Source organism: Thunnus maccoyii, chromosome 12, assembly GCF_910596095.1.
Source record: "Thunnus maccoyii chromosome 12, fThuMac1.1, whole genome shotgun sequence".
In the NCBI taxonomy this organism is placed as follows: domain Eukaryota; kingdom Metazoa; phylum Chordata; class Actinopteri; order Scombriformes; family Scombridae; genus Thunnus; species Thunnus maccoyii.
This window is the reverse complement of record NC_056544.1, coordinates 10,716,412-10,728,551: the sequence shown is the minus strand read 5'-3', so window position 1 is coordinate 10,728,551 and position 12,140 is coordinate 10,716,412. Positions and strand designations below refer to the sequence as shown.

The following is a 12,140-nucleotide window of genomic DNA, read 5'->3' as shown; positions in this document are numbered from 1 at the left end:
ACAGTGGCGCGTACGTTTAAACTGTAAACTGCAGTTTTGACATAGTGTTGAAACAGACTATATTCAGTAATTAAACACCCAAACCACAACACAACAGTTGAAAATATCGGCTTTTATTTATCCTTTAACAAAAACAGGCTCAGAAGTTACACGTCGGCCTATATAATGATGTATAAAAATGTAATAAGAACACTCTCAGAGACAAAGCAGACGTTACATGTATGTTCTTTGGCTGCAGCAGCCTGCTGGAAGCCAGTGACAGCGACATGTAGGCTGAGACGCTGGCTGAACAGAGGAGAGAAGCTTCAAATGCACTGACTACATCCTTACACTTAAGAGGTATCAGTGTCACGAAAAGGTCTGTCCATTTTAACAAAAACATCTCCAAAAAGAGACACTAACCGATTATTTACCTCTTGCAACATACAGCACGTTAGTTTTCCAGTGATTGTTTTCTGACTCAGTATAAACAAGCATGTGTGGCAGTTACATGGACTACAAATTATTTTGCTCATAGAAGAAAAAAAAAAGAAGAAAAAAAAAAGAGTACATACATACAAATGGCCCAAATTAATATGACAAATGGAGGACCTGATATAAAAATACTGACCAACAACATTTACTGAATAACTTACATCAAAACCTCCTGTCACGCTCCAAATGCTGGCCTATGCAATACAGTGAAGTATTTGGGCAATGGGCATATCCTGAGTGTGTGGACTAAAAAGCAAAAACATCCAAGTGCATTTTTTTAATGTCAATATTTAGTTGCACTTGTTGCACAAAAGAAAGACGCCTGAGTCAAAATCATCACGACAACAATGCTGAAGCTCCCCTTTTTAAAGCCGTATGGTCCAATTATATGACTGAACATTTTTCAAAGACTAACTTGCATAGGCAGCACAAACAAACAGAGCAATCATGGACTCTGGGTATGTGAACTGGGTATACAACAGTCATCTGATGCAGCACTTTATTTTATGACTAACTATTTGACAAACTAAAAACTCAACAGGTCCTTAAAGATTTCAAAAGATAACAGTCATTTTTTTTTAAATCAATTTCAATCATAACATTTTAAAGGATATGTAGACTAAAGATGTCAAAGCTTCTTGAAAAAAAAAAAAATCTTTACCATGAAAACAAGATTTACATTACATTATATGCTGGAATAACAATCTGAGGATCTTTTTAGAATCTCATATTTGATTTAAGCTGCTGGGCCCCACATAAACAAGATTTACAAAACTGTATCTTGGATGAGAAATTATGCCATAATCTGACTTTTTCAGCTGATCGGTTTTAAATGAGATGACAGTCTAACATATAATTTTATGTGCAATCCATTATTAAAAAAGAAGAAAATCAGAGAAATCTGCCCTACAAAACAGAAAAGGGCATGATGAGGAAGTACAAGTAGAAAAGGTAATAATAAATGTAGTATAATTCTATATAAAATAATAAACATTTGCAGCAGCACATCTCTCGTTTTGAGATCCTCCTGAACTGCTCTCAAATGAGAACTGAAGGATATGTCTGCCAAAGGCAACAAGAGGTACTCACAGCTGGGACTAGAGAAGGAGGGGACACTAATATAAAAAGGGGACACGTTTTGTAAGAAAATAAATGTTAATCAAACGGATGTAACTTTACCCTGCTTGACTGCAGTAGTAAAAGTTAATGACAGTTCTTTTTCCCGTTTCTCTTATCCACCACGATTCACAATTTTATACCTGACTGACTACATTCTGTCGAACTTAGTTTCATACTTAACTGGTCTGAGAATGAAAAGCATATCACTGGGTTAAAAAAAAAATCGATCACAATAACGGTTCACTGAAAGCCTAAAGGGTGCAGTGCACTGATGGTTATTTACCCCTGAATAAATGGGGGTTTCTGTAAACATTCAAAGCAGATAATGAGAGTTAAAAGCAGAAGAACACAAATATGGTGGTATTATGACAAAGCCTCGTCTTTATCAATGAACTGTAATCTTTAAACACATGAAGAAGAGACATATGTTTAAATGCACTATACTTACACTGACTGGACTGCACTGAACCAGTAGGCTTTGCAGTAAGCTTAACAGGCAAAACTTGCGTCTGCCTAAACTAAACAAAGGCATATATCAATTAATGCTCTGAATACAGGCTGTGTACACATGTCCTTCGCACAGCCGTACACCTCTTGCAGGCGCTAGTTAAGTGATGATGACAACCGAGACAAGTCTAGGAGGCGGTGACTCCTTCCCACTCCACCAGGTACTGCACCTTGCCGTCCAGGGTGACCCGCCGAGCCAAGACTTTGTACTTTTCCCCACAAGCCAGCCTCCCTGCTGCTCCGAAATAGCTGCTGATGGAGCTCTTGAGGTGGGAGAGCTGGCTGTTGGGGTCCATGCCGTGAACTATGTCTGTGGAGTGCAGCCCTGGGAGCGCACTCAGCATCTCTGTGGCTGAAGGGTGTGGGTCTGCGTGGCTGGGAGGGGGGATCTCCGGGTTTGGGGGCTGCAGGGCCCGTCGTGGTCGCCCACGTTTCCTTTTTAAGGGTGGAGGGGAAACAGGCATGATGCAGGCTGTGGTACGAGTCTTGCTGGAGCTACAGAGGCTGAGGGGTGTTCGATAGGAAAAGAGGAAGTAAAAGAAAACTGATGTTAAATCTGAGGGTAATAACGAAAGAATTTACAAAAAAAAAAAAAAGACATGGGATGAGTGTCAAAGTGAGACAGGGGACAGCAGTTGCATAGCAGGCGTACCTGGACTGCCTTGAAATGCTGGTTGAGGTAGTTTCTGTGGTGCTCAGGGCTCCTATGGATTCCACATCTGAGGTTCGAGATGACAGTAAAGATCTGTCACTCCTGGTGTTGTGGAGATGGTAAAAGAGAAAGAAAAAAAAGGAGGATAAAACATTAGACACAGAAAAAGAAAACTGCTGAAACTTATCATCACTGTACACAGTGCAGAAACCATTTGTCAAGTAATCAGAAAATTAATAGGCAATAATTTTGATCAGAAATCAAGCATTTTAGTTAATTTACAAGAAAAAATCTCAAGCTGGTTTCAGCTGATCAAATGTGTGGATTTATTGCTTTTCTCTATGCTGTTTAGCTTTCAATTAAATATCTGAGTTTTAGGACTGTTGGTTACTCCATTTAAAGATATCACCTTAGGTTCAGCGGCTTCACCTCAACACAGTGGATTACATTTTGCACCACATTTGCTCACTTACTTGATGGAGGTTAAGTGATCCAATGCGTGGGACTCTAGTGGTAGAGGCTTTCTTAGTTCCTGTTAATGACAAGTAAAAATCATTAGCATTTCTCAGTTCAACAGGTTCTCATTATCTCAGCAGAAACGATAGTTTGTTAGTTTTCTCAAAATAATGGCTGTGTGCGAGCTAAGACCTATACAACATAATGCCAAAACACCCACCCCTCTCAACAACTATGTATACACCCAGTTTCCGCCCACTAAAAACATACATACAAACGCATGCACACGCACACAAACACACACACCTGGGACAAGAGTTCACTGGAGCGTCGTGGTTTGGCCAGAGCCTCCAGAGAGCGTGTTCCTTGCTTCCTCTTTTTCTTCTTTGTTTTCTTCTCTGTGCCATTGGTTAAAGTACTGCAAGTTCTAGAGCAACAATAACAACATTTCACAACAGTTTCACAAGTAAGGACAGTTGTGCATTAATAACATCTTAACTGTTAAGCAGTCACACTCCCTGAAATGAATTACAAGGTGCAGGACAGTATGAAAACACTGCTCGTTCTAAGTTTTATCACTTTACCCCTCTCTTGCCTAATTTTATAGCTGGGCCAGAAGTATGCCATCAGTCCAACAAAAGCCTTTTGCAAATTCAAGAGCTTACAAAGATGACTGTTAAGGGATATGTGCAGGTTTTAGTGTCATTAACAAAGGCTCTATTCATATTTAAAGGTGATGAGAGCCTTACTTAAATTAAGATGCGATATCCCATCCAGCAATTTTAAAACATGTAACTTCAGATCTTCAGAAATACGTCTCACATCTCACCTCATGCCCGTCAGGGCTTTGTTGGACTTGCATCCCTTGATGGTGATCTCATGTGAGGCTCGCTCCATCACTCTGCTGTTTGGCTCAGAGTTGGGAGGAGCAGGAGGGAAACGGATCCTCAGCCCAAACAAATGCTTCTTTTTCTTTACTTCCTTTCCAGACATGAACCTGGCAGCGATAGAAGGAGGAAGGAGAGTAATGATATGCAGAAACACATAAGAGTATAAACATAGACAGTAGAAAAGAAAAATGGGAAAGATGTGAATTAAGAAAAAGATAGTGTTGAACACTTTCAGGGATTTAACAATGAACTAATAAAAAGGAATTACTTACATGCTGCTGTTGTTGTTTAATGCCGCCAGAACACTTTCATATCGCTCTGATCTTGGAGTGTTGGCAAGCTGCAGACACAGGGGAGGGGAGGTAACCAAACAGATATAAAATAGATAAAAATGTTTGAAAAATGGTTTTAAAGCTCAAATTGGCAGCCAGTGTAATTTAGAAGTAATTAACCCTCTACGACAAGCTGACCAACAAAAAATGTGCTTTGTTGGTCACATGGTGACTCAGTCATGGACTGGAACTGTGCTGATGGACAAAACAAAAAATGTCTAAAAATTTTTAACGTGTGTGTGTCCAAAATCGGCCAGCGGCGTATTACAAATGGAAGTTGATGACTAGTCTCCTTACCTCCCCCAGCTGCAGCAGCTCCCAGTTATTATTGATGTAAGTCATCAGGTCCATCTCAGAGTCAAAGTACTTCTTCTTGTGGATCACACTCAAGTTGTACAGACTCAGGTGTGTGACATCCTCCCTGCAAAAGTACAGCAAAATATGTTTTCTTTACTTGATCTGGTTTTAAATGAGTGATCATAACAAGAAAATCATGAGATACACAGGTATAACATCACTTATATTATATTTCACTACCATTTGGTTTGAGAGGGGGAATTGTGTCTAAAAGATTACTTTTGAAAGAAGGGCAATCACATGCCTGTGTTCTTTATTAAACAATATACTGTTTTAAAGCAAGACTTTGTGTCAAAGTTAAACACATATTTTTAGAGTCACTTACCATGTGAGAGACAGCCGGCTGAGGTACTCTGGTCCACCCTTGCAAACGGAACAAATAAACCGATAAAACCTGAAGGTGAAGAAACAAGAGATGATGTCAACTTGAAGAGGTCATATTTTGGGGCATAGTGCAGCAATTAAATGCGAGGACATGAAAGGCAGTGTCACACATGCAACAGTAAAAGATAACGTGTCCTGATATATGAAAACAACATGGAAGTGAGGCAGACCACCCAAAACAAAGCACAGTATTGTTTCCTCCACTGAACTTACAGTATTTTCTTTAGCTGCAGTTTAAAGGGAAACTTTGCCGATTTTCAACCAGCATTGTATCATTACAGTGTGGGTAGTTTATGAAAATGAACCATGTTTAACTTCCCTTCATGTTGCCTGCACCCAGAGCTCCCCGCTCACTTGCCGGCAAAGTCCGCCGGGTGAAGAAAAAAAAAAAAAAAGTGTCATCCCACAGACTCAGGAGATCTGCATTAGACTACAAACTACATTGCCTCATTTTCATTAGTGGTGCCTTCAAGGACAGTAAAATGTGGGTCTCCCAAAACACTCCCATCTACCATGTTATGCCAGCGTTAGGGAAAAGCAGACACTAAAATATCATACTATGAAATACTTTAAAATATCAGTATATTTGAAAGAAAACTAGATTCATGATAAAAGGCCGAATACTGCAGTGTTGAATCAGAGACAACAGAGTCTGGAAGAGGAAGTAACCACTGGAGCCGAGCGATGTTACAGCTTACTGCAAGTTTCTCTGTGATTCATCCAGAAGTTGCCAACACACACACACACACACACACACACACACACACACACACACACACACACACACACACACACACACACACACACACAATAGTAGTAATAATAATAGTGGCATTTGCACCTATCTCCATAGAGCATGGGCATCTGTAAGCAATGAAGACAGGCCTCATGGAACCACTGCTGACACCTATTACACTGCAGCATCTTCAGATACCAGCTACACAGAAAGAGACAAAGAGAAAAAGAGAGACTGGTTAGCCCGATCAGGTTATATGATATTACAAATCTTAAAACATGGGAATGCAGGAAATTGTGCACTCAGATTCTTGGGTTTCTTCTTTCGAGTTTGGTATTACTCACTCTCCTGGACCTCCACAGTAGCAGTAGCATTGTTGGATGTTAGCCTTGTGTTCGGGGTCCCACACTAGCTCATCCAGCGCGTATGGGAGGGACAGGTGCAGCTCCATGTGTTGCTGATGGTGCGCCTGCTGCAGAAAGCCTTTAGCATTCACTGCCCTCCTATGTGCACTCCCCCTCTATGAAACACACAGATAAAAAACAAACAAACAAAAAAAACACACAAAGCATAATTACTCCAAGATGAAGCTACGTACACAGATCCATAGATTATCTTGTAGCTACTCTACATCTCTTATCTTCATTTTACTATATAGTTAAAGCAGAGCACCTATAGAGTCTCACAAAACAGCTATTTGCAATGTAAACACACACTCATCTAAACAAAAAAAATTATACATTCAGCTAAAGGTATTAAATATTTATAGTATTTCAAACTAGAGCTGTACCTTAGGCATAGCAGTGGGCTCACACTGTAAGCAAAGCCACTTTTCATCGGAGTCGATGACAGTGGCATCAATGATGGGAGAGTGGCACAGCTGATGGTAGCCTTAAGACAACAAACACATTTACATGCAGCTGCTACATTAATGAAATAAAAAATTCGATAGTTAATAAAGAATTTTAAAAACTGCTTCCATCAATGTTGGGTATAAACACATCATTGACAGCGCACAGTACCTTGTCCACACTTGTCACAAATGACAATCTCATTGGGTTCTTCTGAAGTTTCATCTTGGCATATGGAGCATACAATGTCATCGTCCTCATCATCCTCATCATCTTCATCTCCTAAAATGGACAGACAAAGGCAGGGCAACGAATCACCACCGTGATACAGGATATTTGTGAAGAAGTAAAAACTAGCCAAGCACCTCAACTAGTGTTTCAACAAAGCAAATAAAAACTGTTTACAGGTCTGGATTGTCCAGAGTAACCATGACACAGTTTCTGAAAAGACAGATTAATTTTAAAAAAAAAATTGAATGGTAGAAGCACCTCAATACAAAATTCCATGTAGCCCCATAGTATTGGGGTGATAGCTGAAATTTTAGAGTGCGATATCTAAAAACCTGGACAAAAAAAACAAAACAAAACTATAACTAAACCATCTGCGTGGATACACACTAGGGTGAGAAGATGCATTTTAAAGAGTAATAATACCATGCTGTTGGTCTGTTGCACCTATAACCACATCGAAAAGTGATGAGGGTGTAGTGCAGACGCCACAAGTACATTTCTACACCAGTGCAGCAAAGTGGCAACTTCAGCCACTGGAGGTCAGCAGAAAACATGACTCTGAACTGCTGTTAACTTTTTATATCAGCACCACGAGACTGTACATACAGCTGTGCAGAAAAATGTGAATCAGCTCAGAAGAATGAAAAATAAGTCTAAAAAAATTTGCATGGTGGATTTTTAAAAATTTTTTCCCAATCAGGCTGAACTTCATTAAAAAAAAAGAAATTTGGGTCAGACACCAGTCTCTTTGTATATCTCCCTATCTTCACACGTGGGCCTGTTCACTGGTGCTGCACTGATGGCAGGCTGACTCTGTGGACAGTTAACTGTCAGCAACAGCAGGGAGATAAGTCTGGCTGACAGGGGTGTGGACAGCACAATACTGATCTAGTAATAAAAGCTAAAATAAAAATGAAACTGTACGTAATCGAAAAAGGTACAAAGTGCAGATGTTACCAGGCAATAAAATAACATACATATTAACAATCACTGCAAATTATCATCAGAGACACACATTTTTATTCAATAGCAAGCTCCAAATATTTCACAATCATGAAGTTGAGAGAGCTTACCTGTCTGAATATCCTTCCAGAGAACCCAAGACTTTGAGCGATCTTCAAAAACAACAAAGCATCGCTGCTTGTCCCGATCTATCTGAAGGAGAAAGCAAAAATAGATTTGTTTTCCTAAACACCTCACTGTTTTTAAAACCTTAAAATGCACTGTCCATCTGCAGAAACAAGGAAGCAGCAATTTATTAAATACTACCAAAATAATCTTAAATGTTGTAGGCCATGTCAAACTGAAATGTTTTGGTGATGGTTATGCAATTTGACAAAAGGTTTAACTTAGGATTTCACTGTCTTTCAATATCACAATTTCCTTAGCAATTTTGAAAGACAGATAATCATGATCAGATAATCATGTGTGCTAACGTCTCTGTGTTAACACACTGTATTACCCAATTAGATGACATTGATACCATTTCACCATCTCCAGATATTTATAAGGAGCGTTTATCTTTGCAAACAGAATTTGACACATAACTAACAGACCAGGCTACTGAACTGCTTGTCAAGTCTAGGAGCACTTACTACGAACAAAGAGATAAAGCCAGTAAAGCCATCAGATTCTTAAAATTCGTATATAGTTTGGGATATCATTAGACCCCAGGGGGATGATTGATGAGTTCAAGAGATTTTACCTGTCTTTATATACTTCTGAAAATGAAGCAGAGATATTAGAATTGGATGATTTCTTTCACTCCCTTGCTGTGTTTGTAGTCAGCCGTGATTTGGTTAAAAAATTAGAGCGACCGATCACTGTTGAAGAATTGTCTAAAACTGTCAAATCCCTTCAATCCTGGAGAAGCCCAGGGCCTGATGGCTACTGGGCAGAGTTTTATAAAAAAGCTTTATTCCAAAATAGTCCATATTCTAAGTGAAACGTACAATGAAGCATTTGTAAATGGTACTCTTCCACAGACTCACTCAGGCAATCAATTGGCTTATTCTTATGAAAAAACAAAGACCCTCTTGACTGTGCATCATACTGTCCAATTAGCCTTTTAAATGTCAACTATAAAATTCTAGCCAAACTCCTGGCAACGCGTCTCAAAATAGTCCTCCCATCAATTCCTGATCAAAACAGGATTTATTAAAAGTAGACATTCTTCAATGATTATTTAATATCATATATAATCCCTCTGTCACCAACACGTCTGAGGCCATTATATTCTTCGATGCAGAGAAAGCGTTTGACCAGGTGGAGTGGAAATACCTTTTTTACACTCTAAATTCAGCTTTGGTTCTAAATTCTTAACTTGGATAAGACTTCTGTACTCATCACCTAAAGCCTCTGTCAGGACTAATAACACTCAATCAGGATGTTTCCCTCTGCAACAGTTGACATGCCAGGGTTACCCTTTAAGTCCCTTGTTGTTTTTCCTCGCCATAGAACCCCTTACAATAGCACTTTGCTCCAACCCTCTCATCAAAAGGTATAGTCAGATGCGGACACTAACACAAATTGTCTATACACAGATGATTTATTGTTATACACATCCGACCTTTCTGTTTCTGTTCCTGCAGCCCTTGCCTTCCTTTGGTCACTTATCAAGGTATAAACTGAATCTTTGTGAAAGCGAACTGATGCCGTTTAATGTGGTCACAAAAAGTTTCTTCTCTACTCTCCTTAAATTCAGTCGACAGCCTAATTCTTCCATTTATATGGAATAAAAAGACTCCTAAGATACGAAAACAGCTTCTGCAGAGGCCCAAAACAGACAGAGGTCTAGCGCTACTAGATTTCTGGTCCTATTATTGGGCTGCTAATCTTAGGATCATTTAGTACTGATTGCAGACCAGAAATATATCCCCACCCCCACTTTGGCTGGAGATGGAGCCTGCCTCCTCTATAATGGCATCGAGCAGTACGTTCCGAATCCAATAATTCTACTTTTTACTTTTAGTACGAACTGCAGCTGCCCTTACAAAGTACGTACTGTTGCATGCAGTATGCATACATTTGGGACATACTACTTCATCTGCCATTGTGGCATCTGTCAATGCGTCATTGGTCTATGCTCTCTCGGCGGCTCAGTTGTATGTGACGCATCATCTGCTGTGCAGAGGATTGTGGATCAGAGTAGCCAGAATAGCATTCTGGCTCGCAGACTGCGCTGGCATACTAAATAGTATGGTAGTAGGGGTATCGGACGAACCCACCATCTTCCCTTGCTCACTCCTCCATTACAGGCTCTTACTACTCCACCACCAAAAATGTGTCAAAACAACATTTAAGATCTGGAATCAATTTAGATACCACTTTGGGTTTCAGACAACCTCCCCCCCCCCCCCCCCCCCACCAATCTATGGTTGATAGTGTTTTCTCAACATGGTCTAGTCTCAATATGAAAAGAATTAGAGATCTCTGTCAATACATTTATTAAGTCTGAGGAATTATCAGTTAAATTTGGTCTCCTCAAACATAATTTTTTTAGAGCCCCGGAGTAATGTCCAAAGCATGGATCCCAAATTATATATATATATATATATAAAATAAAAGTGTTTTCCCTCACACTAACCTTTGTGATTGTCCCCAAGTAAAACAAGCCATCTGACCAGCGGGCCAAGACGTCCTGTCCCTCTGTGAACCTGTCAGACATGTCGTCTTCTCCATACTCCACCCTAGCAGAAAGGCTTGTGGGGGACAAGGAAACAGCCTGCTGCTGCCGCTGGGGGTGAGCTCTCTGATGGACAGACAGGTGATCCACAACCCCTGAGTCTCTGGAAATCATGGAGAAAGGGAAGCGGTGGAAAAGGGAGAGACATGCATTTACAATAGGGAATAATTATCAGCTGCCGACAGTGTGTTTGGTGTTTCATTTTACAATTAATAATTATGTATGCAACAATGCGTTCTTTTTGACCAATAATGATCATTTAATCGACAGTCAGGGTACAAAAAAAACAGGTACAAGACATAAGCTTGTCACACATGCTTATGAGTTGTTGGTTTTTTTTGTTTTTTTAAATAAGTTATCTCTCAACAATGTAATCTGGACCATTGCTGAAATTCCTTTTTGAATAGCCAATAGGATTTATGTCTAGACCTGTGCATCTCTGCTGAAACACAGTCCTGAAATATGTAACGATGATGGAAAATAGAGGTATATCTTGTGTGATTACAGAATATCTTACAAAACAGTGACTGAAAATGAAGCACATGCCATTTCCCGTCCAGTGGATACAAACAACAAGTGATTATACTCATAATTGGTGCTAATTAGTAATTAACCACAATCACGCAGCCAGCTATATGGCTGCAGGACAATGCTGGAGTATTTCTAAAAACCTATCTCGAAACAGAAATAAACGCAAAGGTTATTGTAATCCATTTTTACCACTTAACGTTGCATATACGCTGACAATTGACAATGACAGTTGTTAATTTGACTTCAAAGTGTACTTAAAGAGTGTAAATAACACTTGATATTTCTATATAGTACTGCAGAAATATATTCAAGCTATGTTAAAGATTGTATGGCTTTTGTTTTTCTGCTCTCTTTAGACACTGTCCGTCAGTCCGAGACTCCCTTTGTTCGGATACTGGGCGATTATGGCCAACCAGCCACTGAAAAAAGGATAAATGAACAGCATGGGATAACGTTGCACGCTGAAATAATGTCTTGTATTTGAATTAGAAAGCAACCAGGGCCTAAATGTTAGCTAGTTAGCTAGTTGATACTAACTGTTAGCATGAATAACCCACATGCAGAGCAGTAACCCCGGCCAGGTCGCTGACCGTCGGACCCTCCCCCCCCAGTACAGGAGGAAAACACGATGACAACAATACCTCATTCGGTCACCTCCGCTTCTACAGATAACAAATACGACAAAAATAACTGGATGTGAGTGACCCCGCTGTTAGCCCACTCCGGAATTTAGTTAATAAAAAGTATGTCTCGAAAACTTGCGGGGCTTGTGCCTTCTTCAGAAAATAACAAACGGCTCGTTTTCCCCAAGCACGTTCGCCATTTTGGTTTCCCGCTGATGACCGGGGAGTGCATTGTGGGAAGCGCTTTAACTGCCGCGGCTGCTTGTTTCTGCTGCCTTCATCTTTTTTCAAACATTTGAAATAGTAGGCAGG

General features: G+C 39.9%; 1 protein-coding gene across 1 annotated transcript; it reads right to left on the bottom strand.

Moving 5' to 3' along the window:
- Window positions 1-97: 97 nt before the first annotated feature.
- mtf2 (metal response element binding transcription factor 2) lies at window positions 98-12,111 on the bottom strand. The gene is made up of 15 exons (XM_042429529.1): window positions 11,847-12,111; window positions 10,576-10,777; window positions 8,063-8,144; window positions 6,930-7,040; window positions 6,698-6,798; window positions 6,252-6,427; window positions 6,013-6,108; window positions 5,113-5,181; window positions 4,728-4,851; window positions 4,371-4,438; window positions 4,038-4,205; window positions 3,515-3,635; window positions 3,226-3,284; window positions 2,753-2,854; window positions 98-2,604 (listed from the first exon to the last, which is right to left on the bottom strand). Exons 1-15 carry the CDS (start codon window positions 11,849-11,851, stop codon window positions 2,229-2,231), a joined length of 1,860 nt encoding a protein of 619 aa, XP_042285463.1. The 5' UTR covers window positions 11,852-12,111; the 3' UTR covers window positions 98-2,228.
- Window positions 12,112-12,140: the final 29 nt, after the last annotated feature.

Excerpts from the sequence above, each read along its gene's own strand:
- mtf2 (XM_042429529.1), bottom strand. Across the intron at positions 3,285-3,514 it reads CCAGTGAACTCTTGTCCCAG|GAACTAAGAAAGCCTCTACC; the intron begins GTGTGTGTGTTT and ends TGTCATTAACAG. Across the intron at positions 2,605-2,752 it reads AGCATTTCAAGGCAGTCCAG|CCTCTGTAGCTCCAGCAAGA; the intron begins GTACGCCTGCTA and ends AACACCCCTCAG.